General features: G+C 55.3%; 2 protein-coding genes across 2 annotated transcripts; one reads left to right on the top strand and one right to left on the bottom strand.

Moving 5' to 3' along the window:
• The first annotated feature begins 255 nt into the window (after positions 1 to 255).
• Positions 256 to 3349, top strand: Islr (immunoglobulin superfamily containing leucine rich repeat). Its single transcript, XM_076848694.1, has 2 exons — positions 256 to 537; positions 1347 to 3349. The coding sequence occupies exon 2, from the start codon at positions 1355 to 1357 to the stop codon at positions 2639 to 2641; it is 1287 nt and encodes a 428-aa protein (XP_076704809.1). The 5' UTR covers positions 256 to 537; positions 1347 to 1354; the 3' UTR covers positions 2642 to 3349.
• A 3060-nt stretch (positions 3350 to 6409) lies between these two features.
• Positions 6410 to 26599, bottom strand: Stra6 (signaling receptor and transporter of retinol STRA6). Its single transcript, XM_076849411.1, has 17 exons — positions 26487 to 26599; positions 22842 to 22908; positions 22449 to 22534; positions 21218 to 21375; positions 20548 to 20714; positions 19203 to 19325; positions 17393 to 17460; positions 17149 to 17228; positions 16824 to 16885; positions 15755 to 15917; positions 11196 to 11271; positions 9894 to 10027; positions 8654 to 8771; positions 8468 to 8569; positions 7695 to 7858; positions 7215 to 7370; positions 6410 to 6579 (listed from the first exon to the last, which is right to left on the bottom strand). Exons 1-17 carry the CDS (start codon positions 26597 to 26599, stop codon positions 6410 to 6412), a joined length of 2007 nt encoding a protein of 668 aa, XP_076705526.1.
• Positions 26600 to 27873: the final 1274 nt, after the last annotated feature.

Consider the following 27873-nt stretch of genomic DNA (forward strand, 5'->3'; position numbering starts at 1 on the left):
TGAAGTGAGGTTAGAAGTTTCCCACTTTCCATGATATCCAATTTCTCACCCTCCCCCCCACCCCATAAAAACTCTTCTGGCCTCATCTTGTCTTGGGTCCAGTCCAGACAGTGCTGTGTCTTTAAGGAAGTTGAAACTGCTAAAAGTGAGAGAGGAAAAGAGAGGGAGAGAGAGAAAACACAACCCAAAAAAATTTGGCCTCTTTCCCCCTCCCGTTTCTGGTGTCACTTATGAAACACGGGTCCCTGTTGTTGCAGCGCGGCAGTTGTTTTTCGGGAAGGAGGCAGCAAGTGGCTGCTCTGGCTCCTCCCTGCAGCCTCATCCCAGTGCACGGTTCCCAGGCACCCCATCCCGGCAGGGTGGCCACAGGCGTGCAAATTGAAGGCGGTGTGGGACCAGGCCGCCCCTTCCTCCAGCGTCCTCGTCCTCCCCTGGGCGCCCTGGCCTTGCTAACTCTCCGTGCTAACTTGGTCTTTTGTTGCTTTTTGGTTACATCTTGGAAGAAGCTCTGCTGGACTAAGGAAGAGTAGTTTGAAGGTAAGTCAGGGAGTTGAAGGTCTCGCAGGGCCTGTGGGTGGAGGTGGGGGCCGGTTGAACCTAGGAGCTCGGTCCCTCTTGGCACATCCCTATTGGATCCGGTGCTGGGGACAATCCTGTGCTTGGAGCCATCCAGGGAGCATCTTGCTCCTTCAACAACCAAGACCCCGGAAACCCCAGCCGTGTTTGGCTGGAGCCACGGGCCTTGCCCAAGTCAGCTGAGAGGTCCTGGCAGGGGTTTTCTTAGGCAGCTGTCTGGCGTAGTTTGAGCAGAACAGGCCATGGGTGTGATTCTGCAAAAGGGCCTGGTGTCTGCTGTGGTCATGGCCAGAGCAGCAGGAGGGAGAGGGTGGGGTGAGGGGGTGGGTGCCCTGCACAAGGAGCCTTGTCTAGGCCAGGGCAAAGCTTACCTATGGGGGGGCTCCAGTGGGAGGGACTGCAACCAGGATGTGGGAGGGCAGGAGGGCGGTTCTGTAAAGTGCTGGGGGAGGGGGCGGCTGGAAAACAGATTTCGAGTCATAAAGTCAGCCAGGGACAGGCCGAGGCAGGGAGAGCTCTCTGTTTGAAGAAGAAGCTGGGGTCCTCTTTTGTCCTATCTTCACCCTGCCTGGCTGTGTGACCTCGGGCAAGTCCCTGCTTTTCTCTGGGCCTCAGTTTCCCCCTCTGAAGAATGGGGGGTGGCGGGTTTTAGCTGGGTTATATGGGGGTAGGGCCTTGGGATGGAGGTGAGTTTGGGCTGGGGTCCTGGGAGGGACGAGTCACTTGGGCAGATCCTTGGGATCACCTGGGTGATGTGTCCTTTTCCGCAGGAGGTACCATGCAGGAGCTGCGCCTGCTCTGCTGGGCAGTTCTCCTGGGCCTGGTGCAGTCCTGTCCCGAGCCCTGTGATTGTGGGGAGAAGTACGGCTTCCAGATTGCCGACTGCGCCTACCGCGATCTGGAGGCTGTGCCACCTGGCTTCCCAGCCAATGTGACCACACTGAGCCTGTCAGCTAACCGGCTGCCGGGCTTGCCAGAGGGGGCCTTCAGGGAGGTGCCCCTGCTGCAGTCACTGTGGCTGGCGCACAACGAGATCCGCACAGTGGCTGCCGGTGCCCTGTCCCCGCTGGGACACCTTAAGAGCCTGGACCTCAGTCACAACCTCATCTCTGACTTTGCCTGGAGCGACCTGCACAACCTCAGTGCCCTCCAGTTGCTCAAGATGGACAGCAATGAGCTAACCTCCATCCCCCGCGATGCCTTCCGCAGCCTCAGTGCGCTTCGCTCACTGCAGCTCAACCACAACCGCCTACACACGGTGGCCGAGGGCACCTTCACACCTCTCACAGCACTGTCCCACCTGCAGATCAATGACAACCCCTTCGACTGTACCTGTGGCATTGTGTGGCTCAAGACATGGGCCCTGGCCACGGCTGTGTCCATCCCGGAGCAGGACAACATTGCCTGCACTTCGCCCCACGTGCTCAAGGGCACTCCACTCAGCCGCCTGCCACCACTGCCTTGCTCTGCCCCCTCAGTGCAGCTCAGCTACCAGCCAAGCCAGGATGGTGCCGAGCTGCGGCCTGGCTTTGTGCTGGCACTCCACTGTGACGTGGACGGGCAGCCGGCCCCCCAGCTTCACTGGCACATCCAGACACCGGGCGGCACTGTGGAGATTGCCAGCCCCAACGTGGGCACTGATGGGCGTGCCCTGCCCGGCACCCCAGCAGCCAGCAGCCGACCGCGCTTCCAGGCCTTTGCCAATGGCAGCCTGCTCATCCCCGACTTTGGCAAGCTGGAGGAGGGTACCTACAGCTGCCTGGCCACCAACGAACTGGGCAGCGCTGAGAGCTCAGTGAACGTGGCACTGGCCACACCGGGCGAAGGCGGGGAGGATGCGCTGGGGCGCAGGTTCCATGGCAAAGCGGTGGAAGGCAAGGGCTGCTATACAGTTGACAATGAGGTGCAGCCATCTGGGCCTGAGGACAACGTGGTCATCATCTACCTCAGTCGTGCTGGGAGCCCTGAGACTGCAGCAGCAGGGGAAGGGGCCACTGGGCAGCAGCTCCCAGGCCTGTTCCTGCTGGGCCAGAGCCTCCTCATCTTCTTCCTTGCTTCCTTCTAGCCATGCCCTGACCCAGGCAGGGCTGGGACAACCCAGAGGCCTCCCTAACATCTCTACCCAAGCTGCCCTTCTTCCTTATAAGTGCCGAGAGGTCTGGAGATGGGAGGCTTGAGGCCTGCTTGGGCAACTCCACATTTTCCTACCTCCCCTCCTAATATCTCTGGAACACCTACCACCCCAACTTCTAGACCTGCTCAGAGTCACCGTCTGTGGTGCTAAATGCTGCTAACAGCATCGTCGAGCCTCCCTATCAGGGGCGGCAAGCTAGAGGCGCGATGCCCTAACCAGACTGGGAATTCCAGGCACTGTGACTGACAAGCTAGTGGGGGCTACCCAGGAGGTGGGGATGGACATGGGGGTGTGGCTGAGAGGTGTCCTGGGGCAGGCAGCACAGGAGAGGGTGAAGGATGTGGGCGGTGGCCAGAGGCTCTGTGCCCTGCAGCAGCTCCTTCTGCCCCCTGGTGTTCTCTGACCTTGTGTGTGTGTGTGTGTGTGGGGGGGGTGATATCAAGAGTACTTCTGCCCTCACTGCAACAGGATGGAGGATACAGGCTGGGCCTCCCTGTCCTCTCACCCTTCCTTTCAGCCTGAGCCCTCTGCCCAGACATCCACCCTTGTTTTTCCTCCAAGTATGCATCTATAGCCTGCCCCTCCTAAGAGGCCAGCCAGCCTGGGGGTGGCAGAGAAATAAATAGCATTTCTGATGCTCCCCTGTGTCTGCCTGGAGTTTTGTCTGGATCTAAGAGTCCCTCCTGGGGGTTAGGATCAGGAGTCACAGAGTCAGGATAGCCACATTTATGTGCCCACATAGGACATGGGTCTATGAGACATAACATGAACTACGTGGCAGGCAGCATGGTTAGGGGTGGCCCAGAGGTGAGAGGGGGCAGGGCCTTGGCTTGAGCTGGGTGCAGATGTTCCTTGTCTACAAACTAGCCCACAGGACAAATCAGGGTAGGAGCCTGACAATCATTAGAGAGACTTTCCTGGGGTCACTAGTGACCCTGAGCAGTGTTTTACACTGAAGTGAACTGAGGCATTTTGGAAATGGGCAAGGCAATGGGAGGGCCTGGGTTGTGGCTCCACTTCCTTGTCCTGCTTTCTGGAAGAAATATTAGAAGCAAAGTGGAAAGGGGGAACATGAGGGGCAAGAAGGAGGAGAGACAAGACGGGAGGAGGCAGAGGACAAGAGGACAAGGGAGAGAGAAAACCCTAGAGAGACTGAGAACAGGAGAACAGACTGGAAAGGGAGCCAGAGAAAATGAATGGGGCTTGCCTTCCCCCTTTTCAGGAAGAGGAGAGAGCGTTCCCAGAGGTCTCGGTAGGAAATTCTCCCCTCCGAGTGGATGCTTCAGTAACTGACCTGGGTTGGGATTGGGGTGGGGACTGGTTACAACTGGTGGGGTCTCTCAGAATGGGGAAATGTGGGTGGACCCTAGACACTCGGCAGAACCTCATATCTGCACCAGGTCAGAGATGTCTCCCTATGGTCTCCATTCTGTCACTTTCAAGAATGAGGACACTGTGCACAGGGACAATGACCCAGAGGGGGAGGCTCAGCGGCCTCTGCTCAGAGCTCCCAGGACTGCTGAGCTCAGCAAAGTGGAGGAGGCCGAGGGGTCTGGGGTAGCAGCTGTAAGCCCTGGCAGTTGGCCAGCCCCTCCCTGCCTCCTGGTCTACATACGTGGCCACCCCCTCTTCCCTTGTCCTCCATTAGCTTGCAGCTCTGACTGAGCTGACTTCTCCAGCAGGCAGGGATGACTCCATGTCTGTTGGAAAGCAGCAGGATGGAGCCAGATCCGATGTGCAGTGCCACCTTGGGTAAGTCGTTGCCCATCTCTGGGCTTCAGTTGCCTCAGAAATCAAATGACAGGTAGAACTGAAAGGGTAAGGCAGATACTGCTTACGGGCTCAACGGACTAGTTATCTAAGGCTTGACCATCCTAACCGCAATTGGACCCTGCCATCTCTGATTCCTTTCATAGCTGAGTGGGCTTGGCTTCTTGAAACAGGAGGTGAATGTACATTCCGAGTCAGGGAACAATTGTGCCAAGTGCTACTCTCCTGCTTTAAAGTCTTCCATGGCTCCCACTGCCCTGGAGGAAGCCTGAATTACCAGCTTCTGCACCTTTACTTGTACTGTCCCCAGCCTGTGCACCGTTTCCCTGTTCTTCATTTGACTAAGCCATACTTTAGGATGCAGCTTGGGCACCTCCAGGAAGCCTGCCAGGATGCCTCCTGTCCCCAGTGAGCAGTAGCCCCCTTCTTTGCTCACAGCCCCGGCTGATCACAGTCCATTGTGACTATCTCCTCGTTAAGAGCAAAGGCTAAATCTGAGTCCTTTTCTCTGTGACTCTGTCCATGGCTAACAGAGGACCAGGAAGGCATTTTCCAGGGGTCAGCGTGTGCCCTCTTTGGCCTCCCTGGGCAGCCTGGAAAGTGGTTTGGAGCTCCCCAGCCCCACCTCAGCTTTGTGAGTTTGAAGCATAGTGGGGGCAGGAACAGGTGGGGGTGGGGGGTTGCCAGTCTAATTGCACAGACCACGGACACTTCTTGAGGCCTGATGTCCCAGGTGTGCAGTGGCCATACTATCCCTGTAGCCCCCAGCCCATGGTGGACCACACCCAGGGCATCTCCCTTATTCAAGCATCCTCCACCTCACCAAGCCCCGGCAGGGAAGGGTTCCCAGTTGGTCTTAATACCCTTCCGCTCTGCATACTTGGTCTACCCATCACCCCACAGCACGGCACCCCTGTCCCACCCCCATGTCCTTGGTCATCCTGCTTCTCCATCATTCCTGCCCCACAAACCCTGCCCATCCTTTAAGACTCAGAAGTTCAACATGTACTTGCTTGGGAGTGGCATCATAGGATCCAGTCTTCATCCCCCAAAGGGATGAAGCTATGGGGTCTCTCTGACCCCACTCCCAGCCCAACCCTGCACATAACCAGATACCCCAACTCATCAAAACCCCATAGACACACAGTGTGGATTGACTGACAATGTGGGCAGGGTTCCCCTGCGTCCCCTCTCCCATAAGGAGGGCTGTTTCTCAGGGACAAGTTTATTACCAGGAATACACTAACCTCTTTCATAATAGCTAAAGGCATAAAAACTACAAAAATATCTGGCTCTCAGGAGTGGGCAGCTCAGGGTGGGGCCAGAGCTGTAACTTCACCGCCAGTCAGGAGCCCACATCTTCCTCATGGGCTTCCTTGCAGGCCCCACAGCTGGGGAACCTTCTAGCCACTCCCAGAGGAGAGGAGAGGGGAGAGCTGGGGGAGAGGGAGCGCTCTGGCAACCAGGGAGGGCCAACGCTGAGGTGGGGCTGAGCTGGAATGCAGGGCTTTCCTGGCCCTGAATCACGGAGCCTGTTCAGAAGAGGCCTCAGTGAGGCCCTGCAAGGTTGGTGGCAGAGCCAGGGTCGGGAGGGGCTTGGATGTGGTCACCCTGCTCCACTGGCTCCTGGAACAACCCTAACCCTCACCCTCACCCCAGTTGCTTTCTCCAGAGTCCTCTCTGCAATTCCCAAGACCAAAGGGGCAGATGACAGTCCTTCCAAGGCTCATAGGAGGGACAAACCTTCATTCAGCCTCAGTGACCCCAGGCCTCAGCTAGTCACTGGGACCTTGATCCCAAGAACCTGCTGGCTAAGCTGCTGCTAAGGGGAGGGGCTGCCATGGTTGGGGTGGTGTGCAGAGAACGGGGGAGGAGGGTAGATGGGCACGTGCCTCAACACACAGGGCAAGCGGGCTGCCTTCCTTGACCTCAGGCCTGAGCACCATTGGCCTGGGCACCTGAGAGAGCTGTCTTCCGGAAGGCCTGCAGGGCTGGGTTGTTCAGTAGCGTGTAGGCCAGACCCCAGCGGGCCCTGTTCCGGCTGGCTCTAGGCCCCGTTTCCTTGGCCATAGGGTCCTTTGTCTGGAGCAACTGCAACCCTGAGAGGGAGAGAGACCTTCTGTGAATAACTCTGACCCTCAGCCAAGTGTCCCCAGGCCCCAGACTCTGCATATCCCAGAGAGTCTGCAAATCCCATATATAGTAAGGTATTGAGCCTGGGGTTCCAGCTGCCAGCTCAGAGTGGGAAATTGGAAGAAGCTGGGCTTGGGGGTGGGGTAAAGGTTCAGGATGTGCCCACGCAGGTGGCAGACAGAAGCAGGAGGAGCTGAGGTCAGTGGAGGGACCAGAGGCAAGGCCAACACAAGGGCACAGAGCTGGCTTAGTGTTCCCTCCTATTACACACTTCCTGAGCAGTAGGGAAGGAAAGGCCTCACACTTCCTGGGGAGAGATAGGAGGTAATGGGGGAGGGGGGCACGACAGAGCCCCTTAGCAAGGCAGCCATTTCCTTCTCTGTGTGCACAGAGAAGGGGTGTGTGTGTGTGTGTGTGTGTGTGTGTGTGTGTGTGTGTACATTTGTATCATGGGAAAAAATTATCATGAGACTGGACCAGGATGGGGGATCTCAGGCAGCCAAGAGAGAGGGGAGGTGACAATTTTCCTGGTGCTCACTATGCTGGCAGGGATATGCTGAGCTGGGCAGGCTGGGCTCCCATCCCCAGTGGGAGAGCGCACCTTCTTCTTCCTCCCCAGTTCTGAGATTTCCCTTGGGGTCCACCGGAGCCTGGAAGCGGGGACTTCGAGCTGCAAGGAGCAGTGCGCAGAAGGCCGTCACAGCAGGATGCGACTGGCTGGCCTCCAGCTTCAGGAAGTTTCTGTATGTGCGATAGCCTGGGGTGGGGAGGGGGATGGCAGTGCTTGGGTAGGAGGGGCCAGTGGCAGACTAGAGACCCTGGACTCCCCTGATACACACAAGGACACACATGCGTCCAAGCCTGCAAACACACAGGGCCATGGCACATACTCTGCACACGGACACACGTGGACCCATGGAACATGCCACAGGCGCTGCACACCCTCAGAGCCCCAGCAGTACACAGAATGCATGATACTCATGGTCACGATCATCCTCCATGAACATATCTGCTGGAGGGCAGGGGGGGTAGACCCCCTCCTGCACTGTGTAGGCTCCCAGCCCCTGCCCAATGATCTTACCAGGGTCCAGAGTGGCAGCTCGTGATGACAGCAGACTGAGGTCCATCTGACTGAGGTGGACAGTGTTATAGAGGGCGGAGAGGGACACTCGCCAGGTGGCCACCACCCCACCGATCAGCGTGTTGATGGGAAAGAGGAGAAAGGTGGCTGCGTAGAGTGCTCGCCTGGGGCAGGGAGGAGAAAGGCTGAGGCAGGCTTCCCAGAGCCCCCTCCCAGGACCAGTGTCACACCTAGAGGCCCACAGCAGCTGTGTTTATTGAGCACCTACTATTTGTTAAGTATGCCTTCTGAGTGACGTGCTCTATGCTGGGCCTTCCCTCTCAACCCACCACCCTGGAAGACAGGTGGTATCACTCTCTTCTTTGGGAGGGAAACTGAGGCCCAGAGAACCTGGTGACTTAGTCAAGCCTATCTAGTTACTCGGTGGACAGGCTAGGATTTTAGTCCATGTCTATCTGGGTCTTTCCATGAACCCAGTGCCTTCTGTCTCCTCCTCTGATTCCCCTATCCACTAATTCAAATTCCCTTGTGGGGTCAAGGTTTCCCCACAACTCTGCCATCTGACACAGAACTTCTTTCCTGCAAAGTGAGAAGATGTAGGGTTTGCGGGGCAACGAGGATCCAGGGAGGAGTGTAGATCCCACAGATATAGAGAAAGATATCTTGGAATGTCTCTGTAGGTAAGGCAAGCTCTTTCTTCTACCTACTGGGTAGGAGACACTGAAGAAGAGGCTGAGGGCCCTAGGGAACCACAAGCTCAGAGACCACCCTACCGGTTAGTCAGCTCTGGGTATCCATGGTGAGTCTTCAGGAAGACCCAGTGGGCTGCTATGTTCTGCAGGGTCACAGCTAGGATCAAAGTCAGCCAGAAGGGCCTGCAGGTGGATTAGGGAGGGTGGTTGCTGTTAACAGCCCTCTACAAAAGGGTTCCAGAGCCCTCTACTCCTTGCCTCACTCACCATGAGGACCCCAGGGATCGTAGGAACAAGAGGTTCCTGCCGTGCAACACAGGCACAAACACCAGGAAGGCAAGGACTGTAGTCCCCAGGAAGAAGATGATCTGCTGTACCAGGAGCCCTGCAGGGATCAGGAACAACAAGAGGACAGATACCAAGTTATTTGGGAACTGGCGCACCTCTGCTTCCCTCAGGAATTCAAGAGCTTTGGATTCAAGGGCCAACCTGATTTCAATCCCTGCTCTTCTACTACCTAGCTGTGTTGCCCTGAGCAAGTCTCTGAGCTGTGGTTTCTTCCTCTGCAAAATGGTGATCGTAGTCCCTACCTCAGAGGGCTATTGTGTGATCCAAAGAGATTGAATCAGTGGCAACTCTTTGAAACCAAAGAGCTTTGCAAGCATCATTTTCCCCCACTTGCTCCTAAGTTCCTGGGGACAAGACCCCTCTGTAAATCAGGGATTGCATTCCTACCAGCCAGAGCCTGGTGTATCGTAGGTACCCAAGAGTTGTCTGTGGAAATAACCAGATCAATTGATCACATGATATAATGCATACAAACGGGTTTGGCAAGCCAGGCATGGTGGCACTCGCCTATAACCCCAACTGCTCCAAAGGCTAAAGCAGGAGGGTCACAAGTTCAAGACCAACTTGGACAACTTGCCTCGACTATCTCAAAATAAAAAATAAAATAAAATAAAAAGAACTATGATGTCTCTCAGTAGTAGATCACCCTGGGGTTCAATCTCCAGTTGGAAAAAGGAAGGAAAAAAAAAAAAAAGACTTGGCAGAAATCATGACTTTTCGTCCCAGTAATTCCTCTCCATTATCAACATCTTTCTCCTCCCCCAAGAGGGGGGGAGAACCAAAGTAACCTTGGATTTACAGCCCTGGTCCCAGCCCCATAATTTCAGGATGCTTTACCAGCTGCGGGAACCCCTTTGCCATCCCCAACAATATCCATGGAACCCTGCTTTCATACTTGTGGTGACAGGCTCCCCTTACCTTCCAAGGCAGCCCAGTGCAGCACAGCCCTCCCTTACAGGAGACGCAATGTGCCACCTTGAACCTGCCACCTCCAGACCTGGGTATACACCTGCGCGTAAACACCTGGTGGCACCCAGGGTTAGTCTTCATGCGAAGGGTACCCTTCTCCCAGTGCTCCTTGATGCTCTTACTTTGGAGCATGCTTCCCTCCGCCACCACAGGGACTAAGGTCTGGGCTGGGGGAGGGGAGGGGGCTCACCGAAGCAGGTAAAGGCAGTGTGGTAGGCGCTGAAGCTCATCCAACAGAATATGGCCTCGCGGGATGGTCGGGTGCTCTGGAGTGGGGGGCCCAGGTCCAAGGCAGCCCCTCTGTGCAAAGCTTGAAGGTTGGCCCTGGGGTGTGAGCAAGGGGGGCAGCACCCTCAGGGAGGAAGACACTCCCAGGTGCCCCTGGGCACTCTCTGGCCAAACCCCTAGCCCAATTAAAACCCTCAGCAGGGACCCTCAGAGCCCTGAGGCCACTAACTCAAGCTGGCAGGTCTTCCTGGAAGAGGTGACATCCTGGGAGCCTTACAGGGTGACAAAGGAGACAAAACCAGGCAGAGGTTCAACCTGAGCCATGTTGGGATAGTGGGAATCAACTTCGAGAATGGAGGTGATACGCAACTCGGCCACCAGGGCAGCATGCGGGCAAGCATTCTTGTGGAACCTTGAATGCCTGGGTCAGAGGGGCCAATCCGGTGGGAAAGAGCCCTGGACAGGGTCTCTGAGGGCTGTCAAGTGCACAGAGCATGGGGGCCAGTTCTTGCCATGGTGAGCTCCTGTCTCCCATTCCCACAAGGCCTGTTCCCACCCAGAACTCAGAATGCCTCAAGCTCTTCAGCCCTCACCGCAAAAGGGCAAGCTACGCAGCTTGGCATTCAAATTCTAGAACAACCCCTCCAGGCTCCTACCCCTGCCAGGCCACCCTTCACGCTGTCAGGTGCACCCACTTCTCTACTTACTTGGGGTGTGGGTACCAGAGATTGAACTCAGGGGCACTCGAGCACTGAGTCATATCCCCAGCCCTATTTTGTACTTTCTTTAGAGTCAGGGTCTCACTGAGTTAACTTAGCACTCCCTGCTGCTGAGGCTGGCTTTGAACTTGTGATCCTCCTGCCTCAGCCTCCCCAAGCAGCTGGGATTGCAGGCGTGCGCCACCATGCCCAGCTCTCATGAGGTTCCTCTGGCTTGTAGCACTCTCTGTAGCTTGCCACCTACCTCTTCTTCCACTCTTAGGTAGAATGCCAACTGCCCAGATGGCCTCCCTATTGAATTCAGCTCTCTGGGGTGGCCCCTTCTCAGAGGTACCCCCTCCTTTCAGTCATGCTCCATTTCCCTTGCAGGTATTTCCCCAACCAGACAGCCGCTCAGAAGGCAGCCCCAGGGCCCACCTCTGCACCCACTACCTTGCAGTCTCCAGGGCCTTCCCTCCCTGCAGCCCCAGGGCTTCCACACACACCTGCTTGGGTCTCTGGCCCTTTCCCACTTCTGCACAGGGTTAGTCAGAGCTGCCACCAACCTGTGAGTTGTCAGCGAGCGGATCAGGAGCAGGAGGGTGAGTGTGCAAGATAGGACCAAGGCCGAGATGTAGCAAGCTGGAGGGGGAGAGGGGGCACAGTGGGAGGTTGGGTCCTGGGGGATCATTGGGATGATCCCCTGCCAGGATGGGACCCTGGCCCCCATCCCCCTCCGAATGGAGTCTTCTTGGTCCTGTCCCTATCTTTCAAGGGATTCCACCCAACCAGGCTCCTGCCTCAAGCCCCACCACTTCGTGGCTATGGAAACTTCAGGGGGGTACCTCACCCCTGATCCTTGCTTTGCTCATTCGTGTGCACCTCCCAGGCACGCTGTTGCTCCTGGGATAACTCAAGCCACAATCCCCACCCCTGCCTGACCAATGGCTTTTGTTCAGGGCACAGAGGATGTGAGTCCATGGCAGTGTGCCAAGTCTATAACAACAAGGAAGGTGGCCCTGCCACCCATCTTGGGGGTGTGGCCCCACCTCTCAGCTCCTTCACCCCAACCCCGGCCATGCACACAGGTAACGAGATTGCTGGAAAAAGAGCTGGAAAAGAGTGGAGGGTGTGTTGTTAACAAATACTGAAGACTATCAGGGTGCAGTCCTCCCACCCTCCATCCACAGACATCCTCACCCTAGATCCCCGAAGCAACCCCAGGAGGTCAGACACGGGAATTGTTCCCAGGAGGCCAAAGAGGAAACAAGGTCAGAGAGGGGGCTAAACACAGCCAACCCCACAGCCAGGTATGGTAAGTGCAGCCCTCCACTAGATCCAGAAGGACCCCAGTTGCCTGCACTCTGAGCTTGTAAGTCAGCCCAGAGAAGTGTCCCCAATTCCTGTGTTTCCACCTGGAAAGGTGACAGCAAACACATGAGTAAGGCCAGCACCCGATCCATGTAGCCAGAGATGCGGGGGCAGTGGGTCTCAACCCTGGTAGCACATTGGGGTAACCTGGAGCTGCCCGAACTCCCTGCTGCCTGGGCTGTCTCCAGACCAGTTAAATCAGAGTTTCTGTGGGGCAGACCCAGCGTTGGTGCTGGGAAAGCAACCAGGATTCCAGTGTGCAGCCAGGCTGAGCAGCACTGGTCTGCAGGTAGAGCCTTCAGGAGTCACATCTGAGGCAGGAAGGGAGATCGCCCTCAGGCAGATAGGATAAGGCCTTGGGAGAAGGACAGGAGGGGAGGGAAGGGTTACCACCATGCCTTCTTCTGTGGTAGAATACTTGCCTCTGCCCCTCACAGCTGTCACCACAGCAGCCCTTCCTTAGTTACCCTTCCCCTTATCCCTCGCTACAGCTGACCACAAGCAGACCTACCCGAAATGCTTCCCCTTTCTAAAAGATGTGTCAGAGTCACCGGGTGAGACCTGTCCTCTTTAATAATGTAAATAATGGATTGAAATTATACACTCCTGATTGGCTTATTAAACTCAGGGTTTAGAAAGCTTGATTGGTCCATGCTGCACCCCTGACCCCACCAATCACCTGGGCCGGGACATTAGATATGCCTTTAAAAACCCTGAGACAACACACCCATTGGCATCCCTCTCTTGGGGACCCTCCCCTCTGGAAGCTCTGATTTTTTCCTATTATTCTCCCTCCTCTTCCTCCTCCTCCTCCTCCTCCTTCTCAGGAATTGAACCCAGGGGCACTTAACCACTGAGCCACACCCCCACCCCTTTTTGTATTTTATTTAGAGACAGGGCCTCACTTAGTTGCTTAAGGCCTTGCTAAATTCCTGAGGCTGGCTTTGAACTCGTGATCCTCCTGCCTCAGCCTCCGGAATCACTGGGATTACAGGCATGTGCCACCACTCCTGGCTCTCTTTCTATTACTCTGATAAATCCTGTTACTTTACTCTCACCCTGGTGTCTGTGGATTTCATTCCTCGAATTCATGAGACATAGAACTCAACTGCCTGGATCCAGTGTGACACTTCCAGCAGCAATTAATTGGAACCAATCAACCAAGCAATACTTAACGGTGCCTCCTATGGTGGTTCTCAAACTTTTGCTTGTGTTAGAATTATTGGGCAGGGTGAATCATAGATGCTGGGCCCTACCCTCAGAGTCTACAATTCAGTAGATCTGGGGTGGTGACTTCAAATCTGGGAAACTTTTTTGTTTTACATTTATTTTGTTTATTTTTATATGGTGCTGAGGATCGAACCCAAGACTTCATACATGCTAGGCGAGCACTCTACGGCTGAGCCACAACCCCAGCCCCAAATCTGGGAAACTTTTTAAAAAGTTATCAAATATTCTCATATACAGCTAGGACTGAGAACAACTGTTGCAAAAACAGGAGCCTCTTTGCCTGTCCCTGGCTTCCCCCTGTAATACCCTCAGGGATACTTTTCTGCAAAGTATGATTGAGAGATAACGCTGGGCATGCACAGCTCCAGCCTGCTGCATTGCCCCTTTTGAAGCCAACTGAGCACCAGGCAAGGGGCATTCTGGACCACTTGCTGCCAGGAGGAAGGAACCTGCCAGCCGAGCCTCATCAAGTGAATGAAAGGCTAACAGAGGGGCAGGGTTGGCCATTTATCTCCATCTGTCCACCTACTGTTTCTCTCTCCCTCCAATGGCTCCAGACTTGGGTTGCTCCAAACCCTGGCACCCAGAAAATCTTCCTTCTTTTTGCGGCTGCTGAGATCCTGCACCTGCCCACTCAAGACACTCCTTGTAGACAGATCCATCTTCTTCAACCAGTCAAGGGCCTCCTGGACAGGGGTGCCCTTTTAACCTCAGCATCCATATTGCAGGTAGGGAAGTCAAAGCCAGGAGAGGTGAAGCAGCTTGTCCAAGGTCCCACAGTTTGTAATCGATGGAACTGAGAATATAATCTGGCCTGCCTGACCCAGGGTCTAAGCTTTCTGCCAACAATGCCAGAGTTATGGCCCAGGCACCAATGGGCAGCCCCAACACAAGAGCTCAGAAGACATTAGCTTCTTAGCTTAAGAACAGACCAAAGGATGCTGGGTGCAGTGGCATAAGCATGTAATCCCAGTGGCTCAGGAGGCTGAGGCAGGAGGATCATGGGTTCAAAGCCAGCCTCAGCAACTTAGTGAGGCCCTGTCTCTAAATATAAAAAAGAGCTGGGGATGTGGCTCAGCGGTCGAGTGCACCTGGGTTCAATCCCTGGTACAAAAGAAAAACAGACCAAAGGCTCCAAGCCCAGCTCTAACCTCAGTTCCACAACTAGATTGCTAAATGGCTTTGGGCATATCTCTAATCCCTCCTGGGCCTCGATTTTCCTTATCCTTAAACTAGGAGAGTAAATGCTGCTTTGTTTGGCCCCCACTTCCAAAAAGATCCAAAAGGAATATTTGAGCCTAGAAACTGGAACATACAACTGTAAATGCAAGGTGTGGTAAGTAGAAGACTCACTGCCCTGGGCACTTTACTTCTTGCCCGAGAGCCTCAGTTTCCTGTTCTATGAACCAGGATCACTCATGCTGATCTAACAGGGCCACTGCAAGTAAGGATCAGAGCTTGGATGTGGGCATAGCTAGGCCACATCTGTTCCTCCCTGTGACCCAGGTCACAGCCCTCTTTAAACCTGTCACCTGTCCAGCTTGTGGGCCTCGGCAGCAGTTCCCAGGCAGACTCCAATGTGAGAGCTGAAGCCTTCAGGCACGCGGTGGGAAGGATGGGCAGGGAAGGAGGAGTCACTGGGCACACCTCTGCCTCTTCCCCACTCTACGCCCCACTTCCTGCCATTTGGCATTGCCAGCTTGCCTTGGTCTGTGGGACAGGATGATGTTCATGGTTGGGAAAGCTGCAGAGCAGCCTACAATGCTGGCAGCCTCTGCTCCAACTACCATGGGTTACTCCCCAGAAACCAGGGTGCCCATTATTAAGGAGCCCTCAAATGAGCCAAGGGTGTAGGCCCTAGGACTCTTGATTTCCAGACTTATCTCATGGTGATGGAAAGAGCCCCTGGGTGCAGGTGACCTGCATTTGCTCCCTGGCTCCACTCTGCCCCGCTGCACAGCCGTAGGCCAGCCTTTCTTCATGTGCTCAGTGGAGACCCTGTGGGGAAGCCTGGGAGGTATGGGGAGGGCCTGGGAGGTGGGGTGGGGAGGTAACTGCAGGAATAGGACTCCAGGTGGCATCTACCATTCCCTGGCTTGGGGTCTCATTTCAGGGGAGGCAAGGAGAGGAGATGGCCTGAGCAGACAGGGACTGGGAGAGAAAACGGGTACCCTGCCCAACCCCATCCCCTGCCATGGGTTAGCCCAGAAATCCTGGCCCACTGCCCCACATCACTGCCTCCTTTCCTCCCTCCCCTCCCTCAGCTCACACTTGCCACCCTTCTCTGTCACCACACCTGCAGAGTGGGTCAAAGACCCAGGAGCTGGGGGCAGGAGCAGGGGGCTGCCGAGACAGGTCTCTTTAGGTCTCAGAAACTTGCCCCAACTTGGAGACAAGGCAGTGGAGGCCCAGAGAGGGGAAGGAAGGTGTCCAAGGACCCCCAGGATGTTTGTGGCAGGCTGGGACCCTATTCTGGCTCCTGTCCCCTCTGTGGCTTTGGGGCTCCTGAGGAGGGGAGACTCACCTTCCAGAGCCCACAGATGGTGCTTCACTAGCTCCACCACCTCCTGCCTGTCCTCGGAGAGCACGATCCCAAAGCCGGCCAGCAAGTAGGAGACGTCCGTGGTGACACCTGCCCTCACCTTCTGCATGGTAGGAACCACGCTCACCAGCAACAGCAGGGCCACCTGGGAAGGCCCACAGTGAGGATGCCAAGGCCTGGCTGTGCTCACACCAGGTATCCCACCCAGGAAGTGTTTCCTGTGCAAGCAAGGGGACTTCAGAGGGGACCGTGGCAGCAGGCTAGCTACAGCACATGCCTGGAGACCATCGGAGTATCCTATCCACACCTTAGAGCAGAGGCCGCACCCCTCTACACTGTATGTTACGGACACCTCAGTGGCCTGGCAGGTCCCCCAGGAAGCATAATGCATCCCTACACCTCTGCCTGTCTATTACCTATCAATCTAGGGCCTTTATATTCTAAACTTTAGAATATAAAATTTCTATTTTTTTCATGTTGGACAAAGCAATGAGCATTCACATTTAATCTAGAAATACCCAGATTCAGATTTTAGCAACTCTGTGATAAATTAGCTGTAGGAATTTGACCGAGTCAAAGTCTCTGAGCCTCAACTTCCCCTATAAATGGAGAGAAATTATACCTACCTTCCAGGATTTTATTTTGGGTTTTTTGGGGGGTAAGTGGGGCTGGTGGTGGTGGTAGTGAGGATTCATCAAATATATGGTCTCACTGAATTTTCTCAACTAACCAAAGAGGAAAATGATTCTATTTTTTCCATTTTATAGATGAAGTAACAGGTTCAGAGAGGTTGAATGGCTTGTCCAAGGTCACACAGGAGGCAAATAATGGAGGTAGGATTTAAATCCATTTTTATGTGACTCCAAAACTCATGCTCTGAGTTGCTATATGAGCCCAATAAGGGCTGACACCCTGGCCTTCTGGGCCAGCATTCCCAAGATGGTCAGAAGTAGCTGGACAGGACCATGGGTGGGGCATTTGAAGAGCTGAGTTGGGCCTGAGCTATTCCAAGATTGGGGATTCAAGGGTCACTACAGGGTGTAGGACATACCTGGTAAATGGCTGTCCCTGTCAAGGTGGCTGAGATCACTAACTTCAAGGGGAGGCGGAATCCTGCAGAATCCAAAAGAAGGGGTATGGTGAACAGCACCACTAAGGCTCCAGGGCCCCATCCCTCCCAAGAGGCCCAGGAAAAGGGACAGAGCTCATAAGACCCTGGGCCACCAAGGCCAGGCCAGGATCTTCCCCTTGTCCCAAGCTGGCAGTTGTCTTCTCCTGGTGACAAGGGAGCAGGGGAACAGGAGCCAGCCCTCCACTACTGCTTCTGGGCAAAGAGAAGTGAGGACACCTGTCACTAGACATCAGACTCTCGGTACCTGGCTGTGGAGTGTAGGTGTAGCGTTGGCAGCAGCTCCAGGCCCGGGACAGGAAGCCATGCTTGGAGGTAGGACAGGAGCTGCAAAGACCCAGGCAGGCAGGGGAGGCCCCAGGTAAAGCCCCAGCCCCAAGACCAAGCTGCAGAGCCTGGTCACTCCTCACCTCTGTCCCCACTGTGCACCAGCCTCCCAAACATGGCTGCTCAGCAGCCCTGCCCACCATTCCGCTTGCCTGGGACCTCACCGGCTTTCCTGCTTCTTTTGGCAAAGAAGACTCCTCAGATACTCCTCAGAGCGGCTGCTCTGCAGCCCCTGTGGAGACAGAGAAGTGGGGAGCAGATGAGACCTGCCTTGAGCCATCCCGGGGGCCCTGGCTTAGGGCACCAGAGTGGACACCAAGTAGGTCCCCATAAATACATAAACACCTGACTGTGGTGGTGATAGCGGAGTATGGAGAGGGTGACCTGTGACCTTGGGGAACAAGGTCCATGACCTGCAAAAGTGTCCTCTTTTCCTGGCAAGGAATTCTCCCCTCAATGCTGTTCTTCCTACAATCTAACGCCAACTCTCCTGCTTTACTCACTGCTTCCCTTCCCCGACCCCAGCAACTGGAGTAAAGAAAAGCCTGTGTCCCTTGGGCCCATCTCTGCCCAGAACTCAGGCTGAGGCCATTCCAGGGCAGATCCCTCAGGCTTCTCCTCCCACTCAAGGGACATCACAAGGGTGATCAGATTTGCCTAAGCCACATTCCAGGACTTAAGCCGCCTGCAAAGTGGCAGAAGCCCATGGGAGCATGAGGTTAGCCACTGCCCTGGATCACTGGGAGAAAACAGGCCACGGTCACCTGTTGCTATAGCAACCCCAGGACCTAGGGCTAGAGTGGGTCAGCTCAAAGCTTGACTGGGTCCTTTGTGGTTTAAATCTCTTTGACCAAAGTCCAAAGAGGATTTTATTCCGTTCAAGCTTTGGCAGAGAGGTTTGCCATGGAGAGAGAGGAGAGAAGGGGCCCCCAATGGAGAGATGTTCCCCTGCCTTGCAGAAGCCCAACTAAGAGGCTGGGGCCATTGGGACAAGAGGGCTGCCCTGGGAAGCGGACCCACCTGGCCTCTCCTCACTCCCTATTCCTCCTCAGGCTTTCTATAATCTGCCTCTGCCCCTTTGAGAGCCTCTGGAGTGTTCGTTCCTTCTCCCATGCATAAGCCACTTGACCCCGCCTATGCTTGCGTTCCAACGGCAGCTGGAGGAGCCCCTTGCACATTTCACCCACACTGCACCCATCTCCCCCCCAGCATAGGGAAGCTCCTGGAGGCCCAAGCACTGAGCTCAAGGCCCGACATATAGAAGGTGTTTCTTAAGAAGATTGCAATAGCTTTCAAGAATTCTCTCTCACAAGATGTATCTATCCATCCATCCAAAACTTCAAAAATGTTAGCTGAGTATCTATTATAAGCTACAACCTGCTCCATGCTGCCAGGGTGGACACGAACAAAATAGACACACACCCCTCAGTCCCCTTACTCATGCTCCTTCTCATGCCTGCTGGGCCTGCTCCTTAGTCTCTCCCCACTCCACACCCTCCTTGTCCTTCAGGCCTCTTGCTAAAATCCACCCCCTTCAAGAAGCCCTCCCAGACCTCTTCTGCATCTGACATCATCTAACAGTATCCAACATAGCACTGATCTGTAATGCAGTTCTGCCCTGGATACTTTGTGAGTCATTTCAGCATCTGTGGAACTCCCAGAAGGCTCAAGGTTCCTGGCCCAACTCAGTTCTCCAGATGGTTTCAAAGATGAAGCCAGAACTTCCTGTTTTCTGACCCAGTTATCCTTTGTTGAATTCCTGCTGTGCACACAGCCCAGTGCCCCAGGTACCCTGGGTGCTGATCAAAGGTGCAGCCACTAAGTGGTCACCCAGTGACTCAGAAAACATTTTCTGAGCACTTATTACATGCCTCATACCAAGCATGGCTATGTATGGGGGAACCACAGACATGGGAGAGTCTGATGTGTTGGGTGCTAAGTAGGAACCAGCCCAGCCCTGCCCTGACCATTCACCTTGGAGCCTGCTCCTGTCCTGTGGGTGAAGCTTCGCACCAGTTGTACCGGGTACCACAGGCTCAGGAATCCAAGGCCCAGCAGAAGAGGCAGGGAGGCCAGCAGCGAGTAGTACTTGTAAATCTGGACAGATACACAGACACTCAGATAGACCTACCTTCTGCTTTCTTCCCCCACCAAGAACTAGAATCCGTTTCCCTCTCCACCTCAGATTGCCATGAGGATGCTCTGGAGGGTCATGAGAAGGCTTCCAGTTCTATGGGCCTCCAAGTTGGGCCATGCTTCACCAACATGCCCACTTCACCTTTTCAGGCCCTGTAGAGATGCTCCTGGGAGGAGCATCTGGCCTGGGAGGAGCCAAAGGGAGGTTAATGGCCCCTGGTCCGTCCCCAGGGGCAGTGAGCCCTGAATGGAGGATACCCACTCTCTAGGTTCCCATGTTCCAGGCATGTCAGGAAACAGGCCCCTGAAAACAGGACAAAGGCCTAATTTCTTCAGTATGTAGTTGGCCACCTGGGCATCAAGAAGCCCATGCTCTGCCTCCAGGGGTTGAGGCCTTTCTGGGTTGGGCTCCTCTTGTATTCATTCATTTGTTGGTTAATTCAATGTCTTTTTATTGAGAACTTAGTGTGTGCCAGGCTCTAGGTAGTGAAAAAGACCCACCAAGTCCCTCCTCTCAAAGAAACCTCCTAATCTTCACCTATCCAAAGGATTGTGCTATCAACTCCATTTACAGGTGGGGAAACTGAGTCTCAGAGAGGTAACAGTTTCCTCAAGTCACCTGCTTATCTATTTATTGTGTCTCTCCTTCTAGAACAACAGCTCTTTGGAGTCCAGGGACTTGGCTTGTCTTGTTCATAGCTGTTCCAGTGCCTGGAGATGCCCCTGTCCAGAGTACATGCTTCAGATAGGTTTGTTGAGTGAGGAAGACTGAGCAGCTTCACAGTCCTGACCAGCAGCCAGGGAACCAGTTTCTGAGGTTCTGGAATTCTCTCTAGCCCCTGAAACCATCCCCTGACTGGGCACTTGCCATCCTCCATCTCTCTTCACTTCTGTTCCCACTCCAGCCCGACCTAGGGATTGATTGGGGGTTGCTGGCTTTCTCTTCTTGCTCTGCACCCTCCTGTCCTGGAAGCTGCTGAGGGCAGGGCCCTGCTGCCTTGTCCCCTGTCCCACCCCTGGAAAAGCCAGTCTGGCACAGGTACATGTTGAAAGGTCCGGAATCCCGTGCATAACGGAAGGAGGCAGAGAAGCCCCGCGTGTAAGAAGATGAAAGGAGCCTCGCAGGTTGAAGTAGGCTCCTCCATGTATCCCCTGCCCCAGGCAGTGGTGAGTCAGTGGTTACCTTGGGTGTCTGGGGACACTCTGCCCTCTGCCAGACCTGGATGCTAAAGTGAGCCCAGGACAGTACGCTGCCAAGCAGGTATGCAACTCTGGGCCCGGCCACGGCACAGGCAGCCAAAGGGTAGTAGAGAACGGGATAATAGAGCAGGGCCAGAATCTTCCAGGACTCTGGAAGGCGAAAGAGGTGGAGAGACACGTGATGGAGGCTGACATGGGGCCTGAGTGGTGCCCACCCAGACCTTTCTCCCATCTCCATCTTCCAAGCCCTCAGCTGCTTCAGTGGGCAAGAGCTCGGAGCTCAAACCCAGGCTCTGACTAGGCATCAGCTGAGATCTGGTGCGAGTTAAGTCTTGGCTTCCCCTCTGTGGAAAGAATCACAGTCTAGCAACAAAAAGGAGAAGATCTGTGCACAGTGCTTAGCCCAGCACCTGAGTAAGTTCTTGAGGAATTAAGGTTGTACTTTGTTGTTGCTTCTTTCTCTCACTCTCAGTTCCCTCCGCTGTAAAATGGGGCGCATGTCCACACTTTGTGGGGTCTGCTGATCTAAAGAGGTCACGCCAAGGAGCAAAGGCTCCTCCCATTGACAACTGCTCTGGTTACCATCACCTCCTGAGCCAAGCTTAATACCCCTGGACCCCACCCTGCCCCATCCCATCAAGCCAGCCTCAGGCCACGGCTGCACTGGGTACCTGAGTTGGGCAGTGAGGCAAGGGTCAGGAAGGGCAGCGGGTCCTCGTCAGAGAGCAGCAAACACAGGGAACTGAAGAGGACCATGAAGACAGCAGCAGGCACTGTCTGGGGTCTGTCCCCAGCCAAGAAATCCACAGGGCTGACACAAAGACAGGGAAGAACAGGAGGGCTTGCTCAGCCCCCATTACCTCCAACTGTGTTCCATAAATAGTGTGGTAGAGTCAGTCCCACTTCCCAGATGGGAAAACTGAGGCCTGAGGCTTGTCTATTATTCATTCATTCTATAAATGTCTGTGAGTACCTCCCATCTACCAGCTCTGAGTGCTATGGCAGAGGGACGCACACCCAGTGGGAGCAAGCACCAAATACCTCCACACTAACTGATCTGTCTGTCTGGGAAGGCAGATCTTTGGAGAACACAGTGAATCACTGCATCCTTGTGGAACAGCCCCCACCCTGGCTGGGTGTGACCCAGGGTACAGGGCAGACAGCAGGCCCAGATGTCCTGGCTGTCAACCCTGTGGGCTTGGGGCAGGCCACCCAGACCTTCTGCTTCTCTATTCCACCTTGCCCTCATGAGGCTCATCCTCTCTGAGCCCTCTCCCAGACCAGGCAAGCTCTGTCCTGGGTCAGCCAGAGACCTCAAGTGGGTACAGCACAGCAGTACCCATCTCAATGTGCAACCCAGGTCTAGGGTACAAAGCTGTCTACATCCGGGTTCCACCTGCCACTCCCCCAACGTGTTGGTGTCTCCTACACCAGTCTGCCCAGTCCCATCTCCCCAGTGTCGTGCCTGCCCCAGGCTCTGGGTTGCAGGGCTGAATGAGAAAGTTCCAGCTGGAGGCCAGACCCTCAGAAATGACCTCCAGCTGGAGGCCAGACTCTCAGGGGAAATGATGGTCAAGATAGCATCAGGTGGCTGTGACCAGTCCAGACTCTGGGGCCTATGTGAGAGGACTTGTGTTCCCTGGAGACTTTACCCCAATTTTGGCACAGCAGAAGCAAAGGGAGCTGGGTGAGTCCCTCCCCTCCCTCTGGGGTTCCTGACTAACCTAGGAGACCTGGGTGGGGGTGGAGAAAGCCCAGACAGAGAAGTAGGGGTATCTCTGAAGTCGGAGTTGGCTTTTAGATACCCAACCAGTCACCTCCCCTCCCAGAGGGCCCTGTCAGTCAGGCCCCCTGAGTGGAGGGATCCAGGCCCCAGGAACCAACCTGGGCAGTCTGGGCCTGCCATGCCCACAGCCAGGCCAGAGGCAGTGGCGCCTCACCAGCACAGCCAGCAGCAGCAGCACGAGGATCTGAAAGGAGAGTTCAGAAGATGCTTGGGGTGCCCAGGCTGTCCCCAAGGGTCTGAGTCTGAGTTCAGTTAGTCCCAGAACACCTCCCCCTTACCCAGTACACCCTCATGTAGCATCTTGGGGAGTGGCCAAGAGGTGACAGAAGTCTGACAGGTTGGACATGGCCTGAATCCTGGTTTGGACCCCCACCTGGGCAAAACTCCCAGACCCCTCCCATGACTCCCAGATCCCCCTGCATCTGCCCTAACAAGAGACACAAGTCCCTCTGCCAAGACTGGCAGCAGATTGCAAGCCAGATTGGACTCACCGACATCGAGGCCAGGCAGGCATGGAACAGGCCAGGTGGCACACTGGGGTCACAGGAAGGCACAGCCCTACAGAGCAAAGGAAGACTGGCTCAGGCCTGGCAAGACCCCCTCAGTGTGTAGCTGGACCTGGGGTTGGAGGCTGTCTACACTGAGGCTCCACCTAGAACTTTCCTCCACCTTCTGTTCCCCCCATGGTATGCCAGCCAGGTGCTAAGCTCTGGAGTGACAGAGCAAGAGTCAAGAGTCTCCTGGGAGGAAACAGCAGGACCAGTTCAGTCAGAGCATCTTTCTTGCTCACCCAGATGCTTCCAATCCTTCAAGGCCCACTTCCTCCCTCCTCCTCCAGGAAGACTCCATGACTGTTCCTGGCCCCGCAGACCTCTTCTCAGAACAGAGATTGGGCCTGCTACGTGGATCAGACACTTCATTGTTATGATTTGCTCTCTACTTGCTAGTACCTCGGGTTGACTGGAAGGATCTTTCCTGGTAACCCTCTTTTCGTGTCAACTGGCAGGTTGCTGGCTGCACAAGGTTGCTCAGCCACAGAATTGAGTGTGACAGGAAATCCAGGCCACACTGCCCCCCACTCCCTGAACCTACAGAGCTGAATACAGCTAAAATGGGGGACATTTATCTAACCATCACAAAGGCTCCCTCTGGTTTGGCAGAGGTCTTGCTCTCAGCGTAGCTGTGCACAGAGGGAAGCCTGTGGTGACAACAAAGAGATCAGTGAAGTCAACAGAGAAAGCAGGTAGGGCAAGAGCTCTGAGCTAGAGTTGGAGCTGGAGCTGGATCCCTGGGTCAAGGTGGCCTCCAGGTAGCCCAGCTGAAGCCTGGGAGCCAGAGGGAGGACACCTGAGTGGATGCTCTAGGAGGACTGGTTACAAGGGCTGTCCCTGTTCAGGAAGCTCAGGTACCCTCCTGCTGCACAGAAGACAGGACCAAGGCCTCCTCATCTCCTGGGGTGAGTGCAGAGCCCTGGGACTCTCTGAGGGGCGCCTCCTCTCTCCAGCTTGCTTTCTTTCAGGAAATTCCAGAGGGCAAGCAGTGGAAAAGAAACTGGTCCTTGGGCTTGTCCTTGGGGTGTGGGGACTGAAGAAGTCTGTTCTTTGCCACTTCTTGCCTAGGGCAGAGGTGGCATCTTCCCAAAACACGGGTTGAGGTGGGCCAGGTAGGGAATCAGGTTCTCATCACTGAGCTGGGCCTTGACCTCTCCTCTCCCACCTCTTCCTTGGCACACTCAGGTGTGGGGGTGGGCTTGGGCTCAGAGCTCAGGACCACCACTCAGCCCTTCAGTTTGCACTACCCCCCACCAGGCGGCCCGCTCCTGCCACACCCTGTTCTCCGAGGCCCAGCCAGGACAGAGACCTGGGCACACTGTCCTGGAGCAGCATTGCCATTTTCCAGCAAACCCCGCCCCGAAATGAGGAGCCACCTCCGCCCTGGGAATCCCCTCCAGGGTACTGTCTGGGAGAACATCTGGCCCTTTCTGTATCCTCTGCGGTCCCCCTGACCCCTCATTCAAATTCCAAGTGCCATACATGTGACAGGCAGCAGTCCCCATCACCTCAGCACACATTTGGGTGATGGCTCGAGGACTTGCGTTTTGTGTCATGGGACAGGCAGGATGACACAGACATCACACAGGAGTCACATGGGGAGGTGGGAAGCTCCATGCTTAGAGAGGCCACAGAAATGGGGTTGGATTTGAGTTTGAAATCTGGTTAACAGCTTTTTAGGCAAAGAAGGGAAAAGGAAACTCTGTTGAAAGGACAGCCTGAGGAAGCAGTGACAGGCAGAGAGGGTGGGACTGGCCCCAGGCTATCTTTCAGTTTGTTGGCAGCCCAGAAGGTGAGACCAGGTTAGAGCAGGCACAGGAGGCCCTGGGAAGCCATTGAGGGTGTCTGGAGCTTAGGATATTTCTGTGGCTGAGTCCATCCAGGCCACTGTCACCAGTGCCCACCAACCCCAACTCCAGCCTGTTGTGCTGGACACAGTGAGGGCACAGGGGAGCTGCCATCAGAGATCCTCATGGCTTTCGTGCACCATATCCCTGGGGCGTGACTCACGCCAGGAGAGGTGAATCCAAGTTCATCTCCATGGGATTCCCCTGTGCCCAGCTTCCCGCTCCCAGCTTTCAGGGTAGGGGGGTGGGGGTGGGGAAGGGAGATGGAAAATATCTAGACTTGCTTTTGCTGCGTAAGTAGTTTCAAATACTCTTCTTTATTCTTATGGGTTCCATGTCTGACCGTGGGAGAAGAGAGCTACAAATCCCAAGTGCCACACATGTTACAGGCAGCGGTCCCCATCACCCAGTCCCTACCATGCCGGGACTTTATTCTGAGACTGTATCTAAATATGCCAAGCACCGTACTGGTTGCAGGCGCCTGGCCCTTCGCCAATGCCCAGGCCCTGGTGTTCCCAAGGAGGCAATGTCCTAGCATTCCTCTGATTAGTACCTAACCCCAGGCTTGATCTGAGTCCTCAAGGGTTTCCTAGACCCTCCCCCAGCCCATGCATAAGAGCCCTGCACTCTCAATGGCAGTTAGGGAAGATGAGTGGGGCATACCCTTGCCCAGAACAGGGCTGTTATCCAGGTGTCAGAACCCCGCCCGAGTCCTTCAAAGCATGGCTCCTTCCCCCAGGCCCAGGTGGGGACTCTGTCCCTGCTGAGTGACCCAAGCCTGGCCAGGGCACAGCCTCAGCCCCCGGGGAGGCATAAGAGCATGTTTCCTTCTCTAGTTTCAAATTTTAATGGAGAACAGATGTGCACACATCTGGTTCAGCACCCCCCTCCCTTCACCTTTCCAGTTCCTGAAACCCTCAGACAGAGGAGGGAGGCAGGGGAAGGGCCAGGGCCAGGAACAACAAGGGCGGGGGGGCTGAGCTGGGGTCCCACAGAGGCAGCAGTTGGGGTTACAGAGAGGCCTAGTCCCTCTGCCAGAGTGGGCAGACTAAACAAAGATAGAAAGGGTCTGGGCCAAGAGTCCTCGGGCTACCCCGGGGTGGGCTGGCTGCCCCCTCCCTCTGTTCGCACGCTCCCTGGCTTGGCTGGAGCACTCTTGCTACAGAAAACAGAGCCTCCTCATCCTCCCTCCTCAGACTAAGCCATCCAAGACAATGGGTCACAGGGTCCCTCCCTCAGTGACTTTCCCCTAGACTTTGGTCCCAGTTATCTGCCTCCCCCACTTCTCCCCAGCCTGCTCCAAGAACCTGAGGCTTATAAACACCACACCCCAAGCCCTCATCACAGAGACCAGTAACCCCTCAATTGCTTCCCCATCCCAGATACAGGCCAGATCACCCAGGGAGCAGCCCAGACCTGCTAGAGCTGAACCTGCAAGGATGGATGGGGCGGGGAGTCTGTCTTTTTAACACATCACACAGTGCTTTTCAGATTGACCAGGTCCTCCGACTTCAAGTTTCTTAACAGCAGGCCAAGGGCTAGTGTTCTCAAGTATCAGATACAGAAACAAGCCCAGAGAGGCTATGACTTGCCTAAGGGTCACACAGTGAATGAGTAGCTGAACCAGTTCTTAGCAGCTCTTGCCCAGGGTCTGTCCCCCCCACCACACATATACCAGTTGGTAACCTCTGCCACACCCGACTCTGATGGCTGACAGAGCCAGGGGTGGCACACTCACCCCTCTGGCTGGAGGTCCTTGTCCCCCTGGGGCTCATCGATGTACCAGCTGTTGTAGTAGTCATCTGTTGCCCCCAAGAATGAGGTCTGGTTCCCTGCCGCCTGGGACGACATTCTTGGGCCCTTCTCCTTTGACCCCCAGACAAGAGAAAAAAAAAAAAATCCTCTACAAATGTGAAAAGAAGCTTAAAGGCAAAAAAAGAAAATCCTAACAAAGAAACATTTCTTTTTAATCCTAAAGGTTACTTTCTTGCTTTTAGCTCTCTGGGAAAAGCCCTGGGACTGCGGGCCTAGGAAGGCTGGCCCAGGAGGAGGGGAAGGGCCTCTCGTGTCCCCTCCTGTCCATTCCCGCCCCATCTTGCCCCACCCTGTAGTTATCTTAGTGTACCCCCTCAGGGTCCACGGGCTCTCACTGGAGGACCTATCTGGCTGCTGAACGGCCATCAGCTGACCTCAGCTCAAAGGACCGTTCTCAGAGATTTTCCCATTCAGCTCAAGCTGTCCATGGAGACCCCTTTCCTTCTCCTCCCAGCCCACCTAGACGGACCCACAGACAAGCAGAAGGGAGGACCAGGAGGAAGGGGTGCAGAGATGAAAGGCTGGGTGGCCTGCAGGAGGCTCCATTGGGTCTGTGGGGTCAGGCCCTCCCAGCTGGGTTCCCACCCCTTCTGCTCTAGGGGTCCAGCCCAAGCCTCCCTCACTTTGCCCAGGCTCTCTGGAGACCATCCCCCAGCCCCAGCTTGGCCCTCTCTCACCACCTGTGCCTCAGTAATGGGGGTATACAGAATCCAGACAAAGCCTCGTCCTGGGAGGAGGTCCCAGCACCGTGGTCCCCTTGCCCTGGAGGGGTGCAACCGGGAGGGCGGCACCTGGCTGTGCATGCACACGTACCTGCCTTCAGCGCCTGCCCCGGAGCCCCGACATTTTTGCCTGCCACATTCGCAGAGCCCAGCACTGTGGCAACCCACAGATGGGGCTGGCCGGCAGATTCAGGGAGAGGGCCCCGTCCATGCCTGCTGCTGGGATTTCCATGAAGAAGGCCTCATGTGTTTCACTGGTAAAACCTTTTTGTTCCTACAACTTGATTTCACAAGAAGATAACTCACCCGCATAGGCGGAAATGAGTCGTTTAAACACGAACCAGATCCAGGGGCAGGCAAGGAGCGCCCCGCCTGCCTGCTGCTCCTCCAGGGCCCAGGGTGAGGGTTCCTCTGGTCCTCCTCCCCTGAGAAGCTGGACCCCTTGCTGCCTCCCCTCCCTCTCCCTGGCCCAGCCCGCAGGGAGAGGCGAATTGCAGACAGGCAGAGAACTGTGCTCAGCCACTGCTCCTGGGTGGGGTTCGGGGCCCTGAAACTTAGAGGGTCCCTGTCTTTCCAAGGGGCTCAGGC

This window comes from Callospermophilus lateralis, chromosome 3 (assembly GCF_048772815.1).
Source record: "Callospermophilus lateralis isolate mCalLat2 chromosome 3, mCalLat2.hap1, whole genome shotgun sequence".
Taxonomy (NCBI): Eukaryota; Metazoa; Chordata; class Mammalia; order Rodentia; family Sciuridae; genus Callospermophilus; species Callospermophilus lateralis.

Coding starts and splice junctions, on each gene's coding strand:
- Islr (XM_076848694.1), top strand. CDS start 1,355: ATGCAGGAGCTGCGCCTGCTCTGCTGGGCAGTTCTCCTGGGCCTGGTG.
- Stra6 (XM_076849411.1), bottom strand. CDS start 26,599: ATGTCGTCCCAGGCGGCAGGGAACCAGACCTCATTCTTGGGGGCAACA. Junction 19,326..20,547: donor AGTGTCCCCAGACACCCAAG/GTAACCACTGAC, acceptor GTATCTGTCCAG/ATTTACAAGTACTACTCGCT. Junction 6,580..7,214: donor AACTGGGGAGGAAGAAGAAG/GTGCGCTCTCCC, acceptor TCTCCCTCTCAG/GGTTGCAGTTGCTCCAGACA.